Consider the following 22,370-nt stretch of genomic DNA (forward strand, 5'->3'; position numbering starts at 1 on the left):
GCCAGACTGAATTTACGAACGCACCCGAAATGTTTACTTGCATAGTGGAGTCTTTTGTTAAGACATGTAGCTAGCTAAACAATGAACCATAATCCCCATTCATGACGTTACTTTACAATGACGGCCTACACCGGCCAAACGACGCTGGGCCAATTGTGCACCGCCCTATGGGACTCCCAATCACGGCAGGTTGTGATACAGCTGGATTTGAACCAGGGTGTCTGTAGTGATGCGACTAGCACTGAGATGCAGTGCCTTAGACTCTCTCTCTCTGTCTGTCTGTCTGTCTGTCTGTCTGTCTGTCTGTCTGTCTGTCTGTCTGCCTGTCTGTCTGTCTGTCTGTCTGCATCTGTCTGTATGCATCTGTCTGTCTGTCTGCATCTGTCTGTCTGCATCTGTCTATCTGTCTGCATCTGTCTCTCTGTCTGTCTCTCTGTCTGTCTGCATCTCTCTCTGTGTCTCTCGCTCTCTCTGTCTCTCTTAGACACACACAAACACACCAGCATGGCCCTGGCCTAAAGTAGTGCTCTACATAGGGAATAGGGAACCATAAATGACCATGGAGGGAGAAGCTCCCATTACAAAGCTGAATGATTAATAACTACAGAGGTAAAGCTCCTAGATTTCATTTATTTAACCTTTATTTAACTGGAGAACAAATTCAGCCTACCCCGGGCCAAACCCTAACCCGTTCGACGCTGGGCCAATTGTGCGCCGCCCTGTGGGACTCCCAATCATGGCCGGTTACGCCTCTAGCACTGAGATGCCTTAGACCGCTGTGCCACTCGGGAGCCTGGTGTCTGTTTGTACATTAAGTGATTGAGTTAGAGGATGGTAAATCAGAGCTGTACAGTCACGGATGGTAATGCAAAAACTTTATTGACTGTGATGTCAGGAAGAATTTGGCACGGTAATTTGTGTATGAAATTACAGTAGACTTTAGCCTTTAGGTAATAAAAACGATAGAGAACTACATACTTTTCAATTTCAGACTGACTGTAGTTGAACAAGCCAAGAAAACAAACTGTAAAATAGGGTTAAGTAATGAAGTAGTAATGTACATTGAAAAGCAACAAAGACAAATCCTAGTTTAAAACCCAACGTTTCCCCGTGCCAGACTGTATCCCAGTTTGTTCTGGTTGCCGATATAGGACATTAGACCCACGTAGGCCTCGATGAGCAGGCGCTGGTTCAGCACCAGGACCCCGTTGGCCTTGCCAGGGACGGGCGTCTGTAGGTGGGCCTTCTGGGCTGCTTCCGTTAGCTGCTCACGGAAACTTTGGATCTGAGAAAGGGAGGGGGGAGAGATAGAGGAAGAGGGGAGGGAGAGACAGAGGAGGGAGAGAAAGAGGAAGAGAGGAGGGAGAGAGAGAGGAAGAGATGAGGTAGAGACAGAGGACAAGAGGAGGGAGACAGAGGAAGAGAGGAGGGAGAGAGAGGAAGAGAGGAGGGAGAGACAGAGGAAGAGAGGAGGGAGAGACAGAGTAAGAGATGAGGTAGAGACAGAGGAGGGAGAGAGAGAGGAAGAGAGGAGGAGGAGAGAGAGAGGAAGAGAGGAGGGAGAGAGAGGAAAAGTTAAAAACAGCGCTTGGCCTCTCTATCGCCTCTGAACACAGAACATCGGCTGCAATATTCTATTCATTTCCCGACTACTCTACATGTTGAATCGGCACAGTTCGTCGAGACACAGCATGTGATCTAATGCGCATGGCCGTGTGTCTTGTTGTTTGAGAAAGGGAGGGAGAGAGGGAAGATCACTAATGATCTGAAATGCTACAGCGTTTCTTCAACCTCAGGAGGCTAAAGAAATTCAGCTTGGCCACTAAGAACCTCACAAATTGAGGCGCACAATTGAGAGCTTCCTGTCGGGCTGTAACACTGCCTGGTACCGACTCTCGAGGGGGTGGTACGGTCTGCCAAAATATCTTCTATCTCAAGGCCATCAGACTGTTAAATAGTCATCACTAGCCGGCTACCACCCGGTTACTCAACCCTCCACCCTAGAGGCTGCTGCCCTCTATACATAGACATGGAATCACACTTTAATAATGTTACTCCACCCTGCACCTTAGAGACTGCTGCCCTCTATACATAGACATGGAATCACTGGTCACTTTAATAATGTTACTCCACCCTCCACCTTAGAGGCTGCTGCCCTCTATACATAGACATGGAATCACTGGTCACTTTAATAATGTTACTCCACCCTGCACCTTAGAGGCTGCTGCCCTCTATACATAGACATGGAATCACTGGTCACTTTAATAATGTTACTCCACCCTGCACCTTAGAGGCTGCTGCCCTCTATACATAGACATGGAATCACTGGTCACTTTAATAATGTTACTCCACCCTCCACCTTAGAGGCTGCTGCCCTCTATACATAGACATGGAATCACTGGCCACTTTAATAATGTTACTCCACCCTGCACCTTAGAGACTGCTGCCCTCTATACATAGACATGGAATCACACTTTAATAATGTTACTCCACCCTCCACCTTAGAGGCTGCTGCCCTCTATACATAGACATGGAATCACTAGTCACTTTAATAATGTTACTCCACCCTCCACCTTAGAGGCTGCTGCCCTCTATACATAGACATGGAATCACACTTTAATAATGTTACTCCACCCTGCACCTTAGAGGCTGCTGCCCTCTATACAGAGACATGGAATCACTAGTCACTTTAATAATGTTACTCCACCCTCCACCTTAGAGGCTGCTGCCCTCTATACATAGACATGGAATCACACTTTAATAATGTTACTCCACCCTCCACCTTAGAGGCTGCTGCCCTCTATACAGAGACATGGAATCACTGGTCACTTTAATAATGTTACTCCACCCTGCACCTTAGAGGCTGCTGCCCTCTATACATAGACATGGAATCACACTTTAATAATGTTACTCCACCCTGCACCTTAGAGGCTGCTGCCCTCTATACATAGACATGGAATCACACTTTAATAATGTTACTCCACCCTCCACCTTAGAGGCTGCTGCCCTCTATACATAGACATGGAATCACACTTTAATAATGTTACTCAACCCTGCACCTTAGAGGCTGCTGCCCTCTATACATAGACATGGAATCACTGGTCACTTTAATAATGTTACTCCACCCTGCACCTTAGAGGCTGCTGCCCTCTATACATAGACATGGAATCACACTTTAATAATGTTACTCCACCCTCCACCTTAGAGGCTGCTGCCCTCTATACATAGACATGGAATCACACTTTAATAATGTTACTCCACCCTCCACCTTAGAGGCTGCTGCCCTCTATACATAGACATGGAATCACACTTTAATAATGTTACTCCACCCTCCACCTTAGAGGCTGCTGCCCTCTATACATAGACATGGAATCACTGGTCACTTTAATAATGTTACTCCACCCTGCACCTTAGAGGCTGCTGCCCTCTATACATAGACATGGAATCACACTTTAATAATGTTACTCCACCCTGCACCTTAGAGGCTGCTGCCCTCTATACATAGACATGGAATCACTGGTCACTTTAATAATGTTACTCCACCCTGCACCTTAGAGGCTGCTGCCCTCTATACATAGACATGGAATCACACTTTAATAATGTTACTCCACCCTGCACCTTAGAGACTGCTGCCCTCTATACATAGACATGGAATCACTGGTCACTTTAATAATGTTACTCCACCCTGCACCTTAGAGGCTACTGCCCTCTATACATAGACATGGAATCACACTTTAATAATGTTACTCCACCCTGCACCTTAGAGGCTGCTGCCCTCTATACATAGACATGGAATCACACTTTAATAATGTTACTCCACCCTGCACCTTAGAGGCTGCTGCCCTCTATACATAGACATGGAATCACTGGTCACTTTAATAATGTTACTCCACCCTCCACCTTAGAGGCTGCTGCCCTCTATACATAGACATGGAATCACACTTTAATAATGTTACTCCACCCTGCACCTTAGAGGCTGCTGCCCTCTATACATAGACATGGAATCACTGGTCACTTTAATAATGTTACTCCACCCTCCACCTTAGAGGCTGCTGCCCTCTATACATAGACATGGAATCACTGGTCACTTTAATAACAGAACACTGGTCACTTTAATGTTTACATACTGCTTTACTCATCTCATATGTATATACTGTATTCTATTCTACTGTATTCTATTCTACTGTATTTTAGTCCATGCCACTCTGACATGACTTGTCCTACTATTTATATATTTCTTAATTCCATTATTTTACTTTTAGATGTGTGTGTATTGTTGTGAATTGTTAGATATTACTGAACTGTTGGAGCTAGGAACACAAGCATTTCACTACACCCACTATTTATTTATTTTTATTTATTTATTTTACCGTTATTTTACCAGGTAAGTTGACTGAGAACACGTTCTCATTTGCAGCAACGACCTGGGGAATAGTTACAGGGGAGAGGAGGGGGATGAATGAGCCAATTGTAAGCTGGGGATGATTAGGTGGCCATGATGGTTTGAGGGCCAGATTGGGAATTTAGCCAGGACACCGGGGTTAACACCCCTACTCTTACGATAAGTGCCATGGGATCTTTAATGACCTCAGAGAGTCAGGACACCCGTTTAACGTCCCATCCGAAAGACGGCACCCTATACAGGGCAGTGTCCCCAATCACTGCCCTGGGGCATTGGGATATTTTTTAGACCAGAGGAAAGAGTGCCTCCTACTGGCCCTCCAACACCACTTCCAGCAGCATCTGGTCTCCCATCCAGGGACTGACCAGGACCAACGCTGCTTAGCTTCAGAAGCAAGCCGGCAGTGGTATGCAGGGTGGTATGCTGCTGGCCTATAACTTCTGCTAAATATGTGTATGTGACAAATAACATTTGATTTGATTTGAATGGTCTGGTGTAGGGTGGTAGGATGGTAGAGTGGTAGGGTGTAGAGTATTAGGATGGTAGGATGGTAGGGTGGTAGGATGGTAGGGTGGTAGGATGGTAGGGTGGTAGGATGGTAGGGTGGTAGAGTGTAGATTGTTAGGGTGGTAGGATGGTAGATGGTAGGATGGTAGGGTGGTAGGATGGTAGGGTGGTAGGGTGGTAGGATGGTAGAGTATTAGGGTGGTAGGATGTAGGTGGTAGGATGGTAGGGTGTAGAGTATTAGGGTGGTACGGTGGTAGGGGGTAAAGTATTAGGGTGGTAGGATGGTAGAGTGTAGAGTATTAGGGTGGTAGGATGTAGGGTGGTAGGATGGTAGGGTGTAGAGTATTAGGGTGGTAGGGTGGTAGGGTGGTAGGGGGTAGAGTATTAGGGTGGTACGGTGGTAGGGGGTAAAGTATTAGGGTGGTAGGATGGTAGAGTGTAGAGTATTAGGGTGGTAGGATGTAGGGTGGTAGGATGGTAGGGTGTAGAGTATTAGGGTGGTAGTATGGTAGGGTGTAGAGTATTAGGGTGGTAGGATGGTAGGGTGTAGAGTATTAGGGTGGTAGGGTGGTAGGGTGTAGAGTATTATGGTGGTAGTATGGTAGGGTGTAGAGTATTAGGGTGGTAGGGTGGTAGGGTGTAGAGTATTAGGGTGGTAGGGTGGTAGGGGGTAGAGTATTAGGGTGGTAGGGTGGTGGGATGGTTGGGCGTAGGGTGGTAGGTTTGGTAGGGTGGTAGGTTGGTTGGGCGTAGGGTGGTAGGTTGGTAGGATGGTAGAGCGTAGGGTGATAAGATGGTCGGGAGTAGGGTGGTAGGTTTCGTAGGGTGGTAGGTTGGTAGGGTGGTCGATTGGTAGGGTAAAGAGTATTAGGGTGGTAGGTTGGTTGGGCGTAGGGTGGTAGGTTGGTAGGATGGTAGGCGTAGGGTGGTAAGATGGTAGGATGGTAGGGTAGTAGGATGGTAGGGTGGTAGGGTGTAGAGAATTAGCGTGGTAGGGTGTAGGATGGTAGGGTGGTAGGATGGTAGGATGGTAGGGTAGTAGGATGGTAGGATGGTAGGGTAGTAGGGTGGTAGGGCGTTAGATGGTAGGATGGTAGGGTGTAGGATGGTAGGGTGGTAGGGTGTAAGATGGTAGGGTGAAAGGAAGGTAGGGTGGTAGGGCGTTAGATGGTAGGGTGGAATATGTCGGGTGGTAGGGAGGTAGGGTGTAAAATGTAGGGAGGTAGGGTGGAATAGGGAATGGTACACATCACAAAACTTACATCACAGAGAGCAGTGAAGCTGTGGTCTATGTTTCTGACAGGGTGATAGGTAAAGGTGCTGAACGGGTAGTCTGTAGCGAACGGGTTCCACCGAGACGAGAATGAGGGTTCCCTTAGCCGGTCCCAGAACACACGCACACCGTCTCCTTCTCTCCTGAGAACACACAGAGAAACACAATGACATGAAAACACACAGAGAAACAGAATGACATGAAAACACACAGAGAAACACAATGACAGTCACACCCTCTCCTTCTCTCCTGAGAACACACAGAGAAACACAATGACATGAAAACACACAGAGAAACAGAATGACAGTCACACCCTCTCCTTCTCTCCTGAGAACACACAGAGAAACATAATGACATGAAAACACACAGAGAAACAGAATGACAGTCACACCCTCTCCTTCTCTCCTGAAAACACACAGAGAAACATAATGACATGAAAACACACAGAGAAACAGAATGACAGTCACACCCTCTCCTTCTCTCCTGAGAACACACAGAGAAACATAATGACATGAAAACACACAGAGAAACAGAATGACAGTCACACCCTCTCCTTCTCTCCTGAAAACACACAGAGAAACATAATGACATGAAAACACACAGAGAAACAGAATGACAGTCACACCCTCTCCTTCTCTCCTGAAAACACACAGAGAAACATAATGACATGAAAACACACAGAGAAACAGAATGACAGTCACACCCTCTCCTTCTCTCCTGAAAACACACAGAGAAACATAATGACATGAAAACACACAGAGAAACACAATGACAGTCACATCCTCTCCTTCTCTCCTGAAAACACACAGAGAAACACAATGACAGTCACACCCTCTCCTTCTCTCCTGAGAACACACAGAGAAACATAATGACATGAAAACACACAGAGAAACAGAATGACAGTCACATCCTCTCCTTCTCTCCTGAAAACACACAGAGAAACACAATGACATGAAAACACACAGAGAAACAGAATGACAGTCACATCCTCTCCTTCTCTCCTGAGAACACACAGAGAAACACAATGACATGAAAACACACAGAGAAACACAATGACATGAAAACACACAGAGAAACACAATGACAGTCACATCCTCTCCTTCTCTCCTGAGAACACACAGAGAAACACAATGACAGTCACATCCTCTCCTTCTCTCCTGAGAACACACAGAGAAACACAATGACAGTCACATCCTCTCCTTCTCTCCTGAAAACACACAGAGAAACACAATGACAGTCACACCCTCTCCTTCTCTCCTGAGAACACACAGAGAAACACAATGACATGAAAACACACAGAGAAACACAATGACATGAAAACACACAGAGAAACACAATGACAGTCACACCCTCTCCTTCTCTCCTGAAAACACACAGAGAAACATAATGACATGAAAACACACAGAGAAACAGAATGACAGTCACACCCTCTCCTTCTCTCCTGAAAACACACAGAGAAACATAATGACATGAAAACACACAGAGAAACAGAATGACAGTCACACCCTCTCCTTCTCTCCTGAGAACACACAGAGAAACATAATGACATGAAAACACACAGAGAAACAGAATGACAGTCACACCCTCTCCTTCTCTCCTGAGAACACACAGAGAAACATAATGACATGAAAACACACAGAGAAACAGAATGACAGTCACACCCTCTCCTTCTCTCCTGAAAACACACAGAGAAACATAATGACATGAAAACACACAGAGAAACAGAATGACAGTCACACCCTCTCCTTCTCTCCTGAGAACACACAGAGAAACATAATGACATGAAAACACACAGAGAAACAGAATGACAGTCACACCCTCTCCTTCTCTCCTGAAAACACACAGAGAAACATAATGACATGAAAACACACAGAGAAACAGAATGACAGTCACACCCTCTCCTTCTCTCCTGAAAACACACAGAGAAACATAATGACATGAAAACACACAGAGAAACAGAATGACAGTCACACCCTCTCCTTCTCTCCTGAAAACACACAGAGAAACATAATGACATGAAAACACACAGAGAAACACAATGACAGTCACATCCTCTCCTTCTCTCCTGAAAACACACAGAGAAACACAATGACAGTCACATCCTCTCCTTCTCTCCTGAAAACACACAGAGAAACACAATGACAGTCACACCCTCTCCTTCTCTCCTGAGAACACACAGAGAAACATAATGACATGAAAACACACAGAGAAACAGAATGACAGTCACATCCTCTCCTTCTCTCCTGAAAACACACAGAGAAACACAATGACATGAAAACACACAGAGAAACAGAATGACAGTCACATCCTCTCCTTCTCTCCTGAGAACACACAGAGAAACACAATGACATGAAAACACACAGAGAAACACAATGACATGAAAACACACAGAGAAACACAATGACAGTCACATCCTCTCCTTCTCTCCTGAGAACACACAGAGAAACACAATGACAGTCACATCCTCTCCTTCTCTCCTGAGAACACACAGAGAAACACAATGACATGAAAACACACAGAGAAACACAATGACATGAAAACACACAGAGAAACACAATGACAGTCACACCCTCTCCTTCTCTCCTGAAAACACACAGAGAAACATAATGACATGAAAACACACAGAGAAACAGAATGACAGTCACACCCTCTCCTTCTCTCCTGAAAACACACAGAGAAACATAATGACATGAAAACACACAGAGAAACAGAATGACAGTCACACCCTCTCCTTCTCTCCTGAGAACACACAGAGAAACATAATGACATGAAAACACACAGAGAAACACAATGACAGTCACACCCTCTCCTTCTCTCCTGAAAACACACAGAGAAACATAATGACATGAAAACACACAGAGAAACAGAATGACAGTCACACCCTCTCCTCCTCTCCTGAGAACACACAGAGAAACATAATGACATGAAAACACACAGAGAAACAGAATGACAGTCACACCCTCTCCTCCTCTCCTGAGAACACACAGAGAAACACAATGACATGAAAACACACAGAGAAACACAATGACAGTCTTGAAATAACAAATTCAGAACCAGTCAACACAAATAATCAACAGTAAACTGCACATGTAACCTGTATGTAGTTTGTATGTAATCTGTATGTAACATGCATGTAGTTTGTATGTAATCTGTATGTACTTTGTTCACCGGACATGCTACCTTTGTTCATCGGACGTGCTACCTGTCCCAGACCTGCTGTTTTCAACTCTCTAGAGACAGCAGGAGCGGTAGAGATACTCTTAATGATTGGCTATGAAAAGCCAACTGACATTTACTCCTGAGGTGCTGACTTGTTGCACCCTCGACAACCACTGTGATTATTATTATTTGACCATGCTGGTCATCTATGAACATTTGAACATCTTGGCCGTGTTCTGTTATAATCTCCTTCCGGCACAGCCAGAAGAGGACTGGCCACCCCTCATAGCCTGGTTCCTCTCTAGGTTTCTTCCTAGGTTCTGGCCTTTCTAGGGAGTTTTTCCTAGCCACCGTGCTTCTACACCTGCAATGCTTGCTGTTTGGGGTTTTAGGCTGGGTTTCTGTACAGCACTTCGAGATATTAGCTGATGTACGAAGGGCTATATAAATACATTTGATTTGATTTGATGTAACCTGTATGTAACCTGTATGTAACCTGCATATAGCCTGTATGTAGCCTGTATGTAACCTGTATGTAACCTGTATGTAACCTGTATATAGCCTGTATATAGCCTGTATGTAGCCTGTATGTAACCTGTATGTAACCTGTATATAACCTGTATGTATGTAACCTGTATGTAACCTGTATGTAACCTGTATGTATGTAACCTGTATGTAACTTGTATATAACCTGTATGTAACATGTATGTAACTTGTATGTAACCTGTATATAACCTGTATGTAACCTGTATATAACCTGTATGTAACCTGTATGTAACCTGTATGTAACCTGTATGTAACATGTATGTAACTTGTATGTAACCTGTATATAACCTGTATGTAACCTGTATATAACCTGTATGTAACCTGTATGTAACCTGTATATAACCTGTATGTAACCTGTATGTAACCTGTATATAACTTGTATATAACTTGTATGTAACCTGTATATAACCTGTATGTAACCTGTATGTAACCTGTATGTAACCTGTATGTAACATGTATGTAACCTGTATGTAACCTGTATGTAACCTGTATATAACCTGTATGTAACCTGTATGTAACCTGTATATAACTTGTATGTAACCTGTATATAACCTGTATGTAACATGTATGTAACCTGTATGTAATCTGTATGTAACCTGTTTGTAATCTGTATGTAACCTGTTTGTAATCTGTATGTAACCTGTATGTAACCTGTATATAACCTGTTTGTAATCTGTATGTAACCTGTGTATAATCTGTATGTAACCTGTATGTAACCTGTATATAACCTGTATGTAACCTGTATATAACCTGTATGTATGTAACCTGTATGTAATCTGTATGTAACCTGTATGTAACCTGTATGTATGTAACCTGTATGTATGTAACCTGTATGTATGTAACCTGTATGTATGTAACCTGTATGTAACCTGTATGTAACCTGTATGTATGTAACCTGTATGTAACCTGTATGTCATCATGATGGGTATATTACTGAACAGTATTATCATGTTGAAACATCCATAAGGGCCAGTCTTCCTGCCTGGACAGTATGGATGTGATAGACTAGGGTATTATCTGAATGGACAGTCTTCCTGCCTGGACAGTATGGATGTGATAGACTAGGGTATTATCTGAATGGACAGTCTTCCTGCCTGGACAGTATGGATGTGATAGACTAGGGTATTATCTGAATGGACAGTCTTCCTGCCTGGACAGTATGGATGTGATAGACTAGGGTATTATCTGAATGGACAGTCTTCCTGCCTGGACAGTATGGATGTGATAGACTAGGGTATTATCTGAATGGACAGTCTTCCTGCCTGGACAGTATGGATGTGATAGACTAGGGTATTATCTGAATGGACAGTCTTCCTGCCTGGACAGTATGGATGTGATAGACTAGGGTATTATCTGAATGGACAGTCTTCCTGCCTGGACAGTATGGATGTGATAGACTAGGGTATTATCTGAATGGACAGTCTTCCTGCCTGGACAGTATGGATGTGATAGACTAGGGTATTATCTGAATGGACAGTCTTCCTGCCTGGACAGTATGGATGTGATAGACTAGGGTATTATCTGAATGGACAGTCTTCCTGCCCGGCCCGTATGGGATGTGATAGATTATGCTGCTACCATGTTGTGTTGTCATGTGTTGCTGCCTTGCTATGTTGTTGTCTTAGGTCTCTCTTTATGTAGTGTTGTTTTGTCTCTCTAACTTGCCTTGTTAAATAAAGGTTAAATAAAAAAATTAAAACATTTGGTCGAACACTCTTTTTTCCCCAACAGTTTGTTAAGCACCGGTAACAGGCTGATTGGTCTGCTGTCTGAACCATTAAAGGGGTGCTCTGCTATTTTTTGGACAGCAGAATGACCTTTGTCACCCCCCAGGCCTGAGGGCACACTCCATCTTCTAGGATTAAAGATGTGGCAAAACAGGAGTCACGATGTATTCTGCTACCAACCTCAGTAATTCACCATCCAGGTTGTCGGGAACCAGGTGGTTTGTCCTTATTTATATATATTTAAAAAAATGACCTCTTCCACATCCACTTGGTGGAACAGAAAACTACAGCGCTTGTCTTTCATGAGTTGGTCTGTTTGACATGAATATGAAGGCTCAGCGTTTGTTGTTTGCATGACATGTCTACGTTTTCTAATCTTGTCAATTAAAACAGTTCTGAAAGTGGTTGGCAATATCAAAGGGTTATGAATGAGCCATCTGCCTCATTGAATGATTAGTGGTATTTGACCAGTGAAAATTGAAACACAACCTGGTATTGACTACTTGTGACGGGTTATCTACAGTGCAACCACACGATGCCTTTCCGTTTTCCTTATACGCCTATCACACAGAATCCTATTTATCAAGACACAATTGGAAGATAAATAAGCCTGTATAGCTTCTCTCACTCCATTACAATTCAGAGGAATCTGCTCCCTCTCTGTCCTCTGCCCCCTCTCTGTCCTCTGCTCCCTCTCTGTCCTCTGCTCCCTCTCTGTCCTCTGCTCCCTCTCTGTCCTCTGCTCCCTCTCTGTCCTCTGCTCCCTCTCTGTCCTCTGCTCCCTCTCTGTCCTCTGCTCCCTCTCTGTCCTCTGCTCCCTCTCTCCCCCTCTCTGTCCTCTGCTTCCTCTCTGTCCTCTGCTCCCTCTCTGTCCTCTGCTCCCTCTCTGTCCTCTGCTCCCTCTCTGTCCTCTGCTCCCTCTCTGTCCTCTGCTTCCTCTCTGTCCTCTGCTTCCTCGCTGTCCTCTGCTCCCTCTCTCCCCCTCTCTGTCCTCTGCTCCCTCTCTCCCCCTCTCTGTCCCTCTCTGTCCTCTGCTCCCTCTCTGTCCCTCTCTGTCCTCTGCTCCCTCTCTGTCCTCTGCTCCCTCTCTCCCCCTCTCTGTCCTCTGCTTCCTCTCTGTCCTCTGCTCCCTCTCTCCCCCTCTCTGTCCTCTGCTCCCTCTCTGTCCTCTGCTCCCTCTCTGTCCTCTGCTTCCTCTCTGTCCTCTGCTCCCTCTCTGTCCTCTGCTTCCTCTCTGTCCTCTGCACCCTCTCTCCCCCTCTCTGTCCTCTCCCCCTCTCTGTCCTCTCCCCCTCTCTGTCCTCTGCTTCCTCTCTGTCCCCTGCTTCCTCTCTGTCCTCTGCTCCCTCTTTGTCCTCTGCTTCCTCTCTGTCCTCTGCTTCCTCTCTGTCCTCTGCTTCCTCTCTGTCCCCTGCTTCCTCTCTGTCCTCTGCTTCCTCTCTGTCCTCTGCTTCCTCTCTGTCCTCTGCTCCTTCTCTGTCCTCTGCTCCCTCTCTGTCCTCTGCTCCGTCACACCCCCTCTCTGTCCTCTGCTTCCTCTCTGTCCTCTGCTTCCTCTCTGTCCTCTGCTCCCTCTCTGTCCTCTGCTCCCTCTCTGTCCTCTGCTCCCTCTCTGTCCTCTGCTCCCTCTCTGTCCTCTGCTCCCTCTCTGTCCTCTGCTCCCTCTCTGTCCTCTGCTCCCTCTCTGTCCTCTGCTCCCTCTCTGTCCTCTGCTCCCTCTCTGTCCTCTGCTCCGTCTCACCCCCTCTCTGTCCTCTGCTTCCTCTCTGTCCTCTGCTTCCTCTCTGTCCTCTGCTCCCTCTCTGTCCTCTGCTCCCTCTCTGTCCTCTGCTCCCTCTCTGTCCTCTGCTCCGTCTCACCCCCTCTCTGTCCTCTGCTTCCTCTCTGTCCTCTGCTCCCTCTCTGTCCTCTGCTCCCTCTCTGTCCTCTGCTCCCTCTCTGTCCTCTGCTCCCTCTCTGTCCTCTGCTCCCTCTCTGTCCTCTGCTCCCTCTCTGTCCTCTGCTCCCTCTCTGTCCTCTGCTCCCTCTCTGTCCTCTGCTCCCTCTCTGTCCTCTGCTCCCTCTCTGTCCTCTGCTCCCTCTCTCCCCCTCTGCTCCCTCTCTGTCCTCTGCTCCCTCTCTCCCCCTCTCTGTCCTCTGCTTCCTCTCTGTCCTCTGCTTCCTCTCTGTCCTCTGCTTCCTCTCTGTCCTCTGCTCCCTCTCTGTCCTCTGCTCCCTCTCTGTCCTCTGCTTCCTCTCTGTCCTCTGCACCCTCTCTCCCCCTCTCTGTCCTCTCCCCCTCTCTGTCCTCTCCCCCTCTCTGTCCTCTGCTTCCTCTCTGTCCTCTGCTTCCTCTCTGTCCTCTGCTCCGTCTCTCCCCTCTGCTTCCTCTCTGCTCCCTCCCTGTGTGTGTTACATTGACAGAGAATACTTAAAAGAGTTGAGTCATTCCCCATCCTGAATGTTGGTCATGCTTTTAATATTGCTGAGTCACCATTTGTCCTGATTTTATTTGTTCTAATGTTCTGTTGTCAGCCAAGTGAGACCTCTGGAACACACCTTAAGCAACAGTACTTCCTGCCAAACACTTCAACAGCCTCTCCCTCTCTCTCCTCTCCCTTTCTCTTCTCTCCCTCTCTCTCTTCTCCCTTTCTCCTCTCCCTTTCTCCTCTCCCTTTCTCTCCTCTCCCTATCTCTTCTTTCCCTCTCTCTCCTATCCCTCTATCCCTCCTCTTCCTCTCTCCTCTCCCTCTCTCTCCTCTCCCTATCTCTTCTTTCCCTCTCTCTCCTATCCCTCTATCCCTCGTCTCCCTCTCTCGTCTCCCTCTCTTCACTCTCCCTCTCTCCCCTTCTGTCACTCAGGGCATTAATGGTAGCCTGAGTCCTTCTCAGTAGCATACTGAACAGGACAGTGGTTGGAAGAATAGAGACTTGTCGGTGGGTCATTCACAATCCCCATCCTTGCCTTTTGGTTAATCCTGCTTTAATTCTTTCCTAATGTTCTGTCTTCACAGTGGCCTCTACGGTACCTCCAGAACACACCTAGTACTTCCTGCCTGCCAAGCCCACTTCGATCCCTGAGGCTACAGAATACAGCTGTCTCCTCCTCCTCTATATATCACACCTAGCCAGCAGGACAGGGTGGGGCTGCGTTTATAACGCAATCATCTACTATACCTGTTTACACAACCACTCCACACACACACACACACACACACACACACACACACACACACACACACACACACACACACACACACACACACACACACACACACACACACACACACACACACACACACACACACACACACACACACACACACACACACACACACACACACACACACACACACACACACAATGGCTCCTGACCTCCTTGTGCTGCCAGCCATTCCAGCCCAGCTGCTACCAAAGCAAGGCTACGTCCCAAATGGCATCCCATTCCCTATATAGTGCACTACTTTAGACCAGAGCCCTATTCCCTATATAGTGCACTACTTTAGATCAGAGCCCTATTCCCTATATAATGCACTACTTTAGATCAGAGCCCTATTCCCTATATAGTGCACTACTTTAGATCAGAGCCCTATTCCCTATATAGTGCACTACTTTAGACCAGAGCCCTATTCCCTATATAGTGCACTACTTTAGACCAGAGCCCTATTCCCTATATAGTGCACTACTTTAGATCAGAGCCCTATTCCCTATATAATGCACTACTTTAGATCAGAGCCCTATTCCCTATATAGTGCACTACTTTAGACCAGAGCCCTATTCCCTATATAGTGCACTACTTTAGATCAGAGCCCTATTCCCTATATAATGCACTACTTTAGATCAGAGCCCTATTCCCTATATAGTGCACTACTTTAGACCAGAGCCCTATTCCCTATATAGTGCACTACTTTAGATCAGAGCCCTATTCCCTATATAGTGCACTACTTTAGATCAGAGCCCTATTCCCTATATAGTGCACTGCTTTAGATCAGAGCCCTATTCCCAATATAGTGCACTACTTTAGATCAGAGCCCTATTCCCAATATAGTGCACTACTTACGACATAGAAATCAAATCGAATTGTATTTGTCCCATGAACCAACTGGTGTAGAATTTACCCTGAAATGCTTGCTTACGAGTCCTTCCCTAAAATTCAGAGTTTTAAAATAGTAACACTGGATGAAAAAAGTAAAATACACAAGAACAAAGTTATATACATGGAGTAGCAGATCAATGTGGATCTATATACAGGAAGTACCAGATCAATGTGGAGCTATATACAGGAAGTACCAGTACCAGATCAATGTGGAGCTATATACAGGAAGTACCAGATCAATGTGGAGCTATATACAGGAAGTACCAGATCAATGTGGAGCTATATACAGGAAGTACCAGTACCAGATCAATGTGGAGCTATATACAGGAAGTACCAGATCAATATGGAGCTATATACAGGAAGTACCAGATCAATGTGGAGCTATATACAGGGAGTACCAGATCAATGTGGAGCTATATACAGGAAGTACCAGATCAATATGGAGCTATATACAGGAAGTACCAGATCAATGTGGAGCTATATACAGGGAGTACCAGATCAATATGGAGCTATATACAGGAAGTACCAGATCAATGTGGAGCTATATACAGGAAGTACCAGATCAATGTGGAGCTATATACAGGGAGTACCAGTACCAGATCAATGTGGAGCTATATACAGGAAGTACCAGATCAATGTGGAGCTATATACAGGGAGTACCAGTACCAGATCAATGTGGAGCTATATACAGGGAGTACCAGATCAATGTGGAGCTATATACAGGAAGTACCAGATCAATGTGGAGCTATATACAGGGAGTACCAGATCAATGTGGAGCTATATACAGGAAGTACCATATCAATATGGAGCTATATACAGGGAGTACCAGTACCAGATCAATGTGGAGAGGTACAAGGTATTAGAGGTAGATATGTACATGAAGGCAGGGTAAAGTGACTAGGCATCAGGATAGATAATAATAAGGTATTTGAGGTAGATATGTACATGAAGGCAGGGTAAAGTGACTAGACATTAGGATAGATAATAGTATGAGTAAAATAAAGAACAGAGCAGCAGGAAATGATGAGTGTAAAAGGGTGGGTGTGTGTGTGTGTGTATGAATGTCAACAATAGTGTACTATAATAGGGAATAGGGTGCGATTTTTGGGACACAGCCCAAACGTTCCCACCTGGGAGGAAAGGAGACCTAAAGACCCAAAGCAATAAGCCCAGGAGGGCACAAAGACCTAAAGCCTCGGCTCATAGACAACTTACTATACTTCACCAAAAGAAGGACGAGGGTGGAGGAGAGGGGATAAGGTGTGTACACACTTCCCTTTGTATGAGCGTGGAGCCTATTGCCCTGGTATCAATGGAGATATAAAAGGGTCTGAAGGAGGCAGAATTCCTCAGGTAAGCACCCAGGGTTGGAGGGACTAGCCCAGACAGGCACAACAGGGCTGGGCTCTCTAACCTGCCAGAGGCCTTGGAAGTCTTCACTGTGTTGATAATACACCACAGCTAAACACACTGCTGGGGGCTGTACATAGCAAGCCCTCTTTTACGCAAGTCACTTCAAATGTAGACGCACGCACGCACCACACACACACACACACACACACACACACACACACACTATTTTATCTTCCAACAAAATGCTTACTTGCAGGTCTTGACAATTAAACTACAATAAGAATATATATATATCTATAAGAATCCAAAACAAAGCAAATAGAATAAACATTTTAGCATCAATATAAAACAGGAAGGTACAATTTATATTCCAATAATTTACACGTTTTGGGGAAGTGGGGGTTGGGGGTAAGTGGGGGTTGGGGGGAAGTGTGGGTTGGGGGGAAGTGGGGGTTGGGGGGAAGTGGGGGTTGGGGGTAAGTGGGGGTTGGGGGGAAGTGTGGGTTGGGGGGAAGTGGGGGTTGGGGGGAAGTGTGGGTTGGGGGTGAGTGGTTACATTGTGCAGCCTTTAGCAATCATAATAAAAGACTGGTAGCAGCAGTTGAGATGTGTGTGTAGCATGAATGTACGTGTGTGTGTGTGTGTGTGTATGTCTGTGTGAGTGAGTGAGTGAGTGAGTGAGTGAGTGAGTGAGTGAGAGTGATAAGATGTGGAGAATCAGAGCAGGTGATCAGTCCAGTTCAAGTGTTCAGCAGTCTGATGGCTTGTAGATAGAAACTGACTCTGAGCCTGTTGGTATTAGACCTCATGCTCTGATACAGTCTGATGGCTTGTAGATAGAAACTGTCTCTGAGCCTGTTGGTATCAGACCTCATGCTCTGATACAGTCTGATGGCTTGTAGACAGAAACAGTCTCTGAGCCTGTTGGTATCAGACCTCATGCTCTGATACAGTCTGATGGCTTGTAGATAGAAACTGTCTCTGAGCCTGTTGGTATCAGACCTCATGCTCTGATACAGTCTGATGGCTTGTAGACAGAAACTGTCTCTGAGCCTGTTGGTATCAGACCTCATGCTCTGATACAGTCTGATGGCTTGTAGACAGAAACTGTCTCTGAGCCTGTTGGTATCAGACCTCATGCTCTGATACAGTCTGATGGCTTGTAGACAGAAACAGTCTCTGAGCCTGTTGGTATCAGACCTCATGCTCTGATACAGTCTGATGGCTTGTAGATAGAAACTGTCTCTGAGCCTGTTGGTATCAGACCTCATGCTCTGATACAGTCTGATGGCTTGTAGACAGAAACTGTCTCTGAGCCTGTTGGTAACAGACCTCATGCTCTGATACAGTCTGATGGCTTTTAGACAGAAACTGTCTCTGAGCCTGTTGGTAACAGACCTCATGCTCTGATACAGTCTGATGGCTTGTAGACAGAAACTGTCTCTGAACCTGTTGGTATCAGACCTCATGCTCTGATACAGTCTGATGGCTTGTAGACAGAAACTGTCTCTGAGCCTGTTGGTAACAGACCACATGCTCTGATACAGTCTGATGGCTTGTAGACAGAAACTGTCTCTGAGCCTGTTGGTAACAGACCACATGCTCTGATACAGTCTGATGGTTTGTAGATAGAAACTGTCTCTGAGCCTGTTGGTATCAGACCTCATGCTCTGATACAGTCTGATGGCTTGTAGATAGAAACTGTCTCTGAGCCTGTTGGTATCAGACCTCATGCTCTGATACAGTCTGATGGCTTGTAGATAGAAACTGTCTCTGAGCCTGTTGGTAACAGACATCATGCTCCGATACAGTCTGCCCAACAGTAAGGGAGAGGGGTTGTTGATGATACTGCAGGACTTCCTCAGGCAACATTTCAAGTAGATGTCTTGGATAGGTAGGAGCACGGTCCCAGTGATGTACTGGGCCGTCTTCACCCACCTGTTGGTAGGCCTTGTGGTCGTGGACAGAGCACGATCCCGGTAATGTACAGGGCCGTCTTCACCCACCTGTTGGTAGGCCTTGCGGTCGTGGACAAAGCACGGTCCCAGTGATGTATAGGGCCGTCTTCACCCACCTGTTGGTAGGCCTTGTGGTCGTGGACGGAGCACGGTCCCAGTGATGTACAGGGCCGTCTTCACCCACCTGTTGGTAGGCCTTGTGGTCGTGGACGGAGCACGGTCCCAGTGATGTACAGGGCCGTCTTCACCCACCTGTTGGTAGGCCTTGTGGTCGTGGACGGAGCACGGTCCCAGTGATGTACTGGGCCGTCTTCACCCACCTGTTGGTAGGCCTTGCGGTCGTGGACAGAGCACGGTCCCAGTGATGTACAGGGCCGTCTTCACCCACCTGTTGGTAGGCCTTGCGGTCGTGGACAGAGCACGGTCCCAGTGATGTACAGGGCCGTCTTCACCCACCTGTTGGTAGGCCTTGTGGTCGTGGACAGAGCACGTTCCCAGTGATGTACAGGGCCGTCTTCACCCACCTGTTGGTAGGCCTTGTGGTCGTGGACGGAGCATTTCCCTTACCAGGCCGTGATGCAACCGGTCAGGACGTTCTCGACGAAGCAGCAGTAGTATTAGGCCTACAACTGTTGTGTCGTCAGAAAACTTGATGGAGTAGGTGTCGTGCAAACCAACGCAGTCCTGGGTGAACAGGGAGTACAGCAGAGGACTGAGGACGCACCCCTGGGGGGCCCCTGTGTTAAGAGTGTCTCTAAGCCTGTTGGTGCAAACCAACGCAGTCCTGGGTGAACAGTGAGTACAGCAGAGGGCTGAGGACACACCCCTGGGGGGCCCATGTGTTAAGAGTGTCTCTGAGCCTGTTGGTGCAAACCAACGCAGTCCTGGGTGAACAGGGAGTACAGCAGAGGGCTGAGGACACACCCCTGGGGGGCCCATGTGTTAAGAGTGTCTCTGAGCCTGTTGGTGCAAACCAACGCAGTCCTGGGTGAACAGGGAGTACAGCAGAGGGCTGAGGACGCACCCCTGGGGGGCCCCTGTGTTAAGAGTGTCTCTGAGCCTGTTGGTGCAAACCAACGCAGTCCTGGGTGAACAGGGAGTACAGCAGAGGGCTGAGGACACACCCCTGGGGGGCCCCTGTGTTAAGAGTGTCTCTGAGCCTGTTGGTGCAAACCAACGCAGTCCTGGGTGAACAGGGAGTACAGCAGAGGGCTGAGGACACACCCCTGGGGGGCCCCTGTGTTAAGAGTCAGTGTGTAGGAGGTGTTGCTGTGAATCCTCACAGCCTGTGGTTTTCCCGTCAGGAAGTCCAGAATCCATTTACAGAGGGTGGTGTTCAGACCCAGGGCTCTGAGCTTGGTGTCCAGACCCAGGGCTCTGAGCTTGGTGTCCAGACCCAGGACTCTGAGCTTGGTGTCCCCCAGACCCAGGACTCTGAGCTTGGTGTCCCCCAGACCCAGGGCTCTGAGCTTGGTGTCCCCCAGACCCAGGGCTCTGAGCTTGGTGTCCAGACCCAGGGCTCTGAGCTTGGTGTCCAGACCCAGGGCTCTGAGCTTGGTGTCCAGACCCAGGACTCTGAGCTTGGTGTTCAGACCCAGGGCTCCGAGCTTGGTGTCCCCCAGACCCAGGGCTCTGAGCTTGGTGTCCCCCAGACCCAGGGCTCTGAGCTTGGTGTCCCCCAGACCCAGGGCTCTGAGCTTGGTGTCCCCCAGACCCAGGTCTCTGAGCTTGGTGTCCCCCAGACCCAGGTCTCTGAGCTTGGTGTCCCCCAGACCCAGGTCTCTGAGCTTGGTGTCCCCCAGACCCAGGTCTCTGAGCTTGGTGTCCCCCAGACCCAGGTCTCTGAGCTTGGTGTCCCCCAGACCCAGGTCTCTGAGCTTGGTGTCCCCCAGACCCAGGTCTCTGAGCTTGGTGTCCCCCAGACCCAGGTCTCTGAGCTTGGTGTCCAGACCCAGGGCTCTGAGCTTGGTGTCCAGACCCAGGGCTCTGAGCTTGGTGTCCAGACCCAGGGCTCTGAGCTTGGTGTCCAGACCCAGGGCTCTGAGCTTGGTGTCCAGACCCAGGGCTCTGAGCTTGGTGTCCAGACCCAGGACTCTGAGCTTGGTGTCCAGACCCAGGACTCTGAGCTTGGTGTCCAGACCCAGGGCTCTGAGCTTGGTGTCCAGACCCAGGGCTCTGAGCTTGGTGTCCAGACCCAGGGCTCTGAGCTTGGTGTTCAGACCCAGGGCTCTGAGCTTGGTGTTCAGACCCAGGACTCTGAGCTTGGTGTTCAGCTTGGAGGGAATAATAGTGTAATAATAGAATAGTGTTGAATGAAGAGTTAATCTGTGCAAATGTACCCCCCCACACACACACACACTGAATTCTTAGTTAAGCTGATGGGCGAGCGACAATAAATTCCAGAGTCTCCCTGTAGCACCAGGGAAGGAAGGATACATAGACCAGTTCAGCTGTCATGGCAGTGTCACACATTGTCTCTCAGCAAACTCACAAATCCCCTGACTGCTAAATACAGCCTCAGAGTCTTTCTCTCGCTCACGGCCATCCATCCATCCATCCATGTACCTAGACAGCCAGCCAATCAACCAACCTCCAGGAGAGAGGGTAAGAGAAAGGGAGAGAGAGAAGAGAAAGGGAGAGAGAAAGGTGTGGTACAGTGTAAACAGTAGCAGTGTAAAGGAGTCAGCAACCAGGATGGGTTTACTCCAAGCAGAACTCTACATACCAGGTTGGGTTTACTCCAAGCAGAACTCTACATACCAGGTTGGGTTTACTCCAAGCAGAACTCTACATACCAGGTTGGGTTTACTCCAAGCAGAACTCTACATACCAGGTTGGGTTTACTCCAAGCAGAACTCTACATACCAGGTTGGGTTTACTCCAAGCAGAACTCTACATACCAGGTTGGGTTTACTCCAAGCAGAACTCTACATACCAGGTAGGGTTTACTCCAAGCAGAACTCTACATACCAGGTTGGGTTTACTCCAAGCAGAACTCTACATACCAGGTTGTGTTTACTCCTAGCAGAACTCTACATACCAGGTTGGGTTTACTCCTAGCAGAACTCTACATACAGTGTTATCGATCCATCCTCAGTTTCCTACTATCACAGCCATTAAACTCTGTAACTGTTTTAAAGTCACCATTTGCCGCATGGTGAAATCCCTGAGCGGTTTCCTTCCTCTCCGGCAACTGAGTTAGAAAGGACGCCTGCATCTTTTTGTGACTGGGTGTATTGATAAACAATCCAAAGTGTAATTAATAACTTCGTCATGCTCAAAGGTACATTCAATGTCTTATTTTTTATTTTATTTTATCCATCTACCAATAGGTGCCCTTCTTTGCGAGGCATTGGAAAACCTTTCTGG

At 47.2% G+C, this 22,370-nt stretch overlaps 1 protein-coding gene across 1 annotated transcript; it reads right to left on the reverse strand.

Annotated features, from left to right (window-relative positions):
• Window positions 1-860: 860 nt before the first annotated feature.
• Window positions 861-21,562, reverse strand: LOC129811135 (tumor protein p63-regulated gene 1 protein-like). The gene is made up of 4 exons (XM_055862343.1): window positions 21,515-21,562; window positions 20,686-20,938; window positions 6,173-6,405; window positions 861-1,285 (listed from the first exon to the last, which is right to left on the reverse strand). The coding sequence occupies exons 1-4, from the start codon at window positions 21,560-21,562 to the stop codon at window positions 1,091-1,093; spliced, it is 729 nt and encodes a 242-aa protein (XP_055718318.1). The 3' UTR covers window positions 861-1,090.
• Between the last annotated feature and the right edge of the window lie 808 nt (window positions 21,563-22,370).

The sequence above is a fragment of the Salvelinus fontinalis genome, chromosome 14 (genome assembly GCF_029448725.1).
Source record: "Salvelinus fontinalis isolate EN_2023a chromosome 14, ASM2944872v1, whole genome shotgun sequence".
Lineage (NCBI taxonomy): Eukaryota > Metazoa > Chordata > Actinopteri > Salmoniformes > Salmonidae > Salvelinus > Salvelinus fontinalis.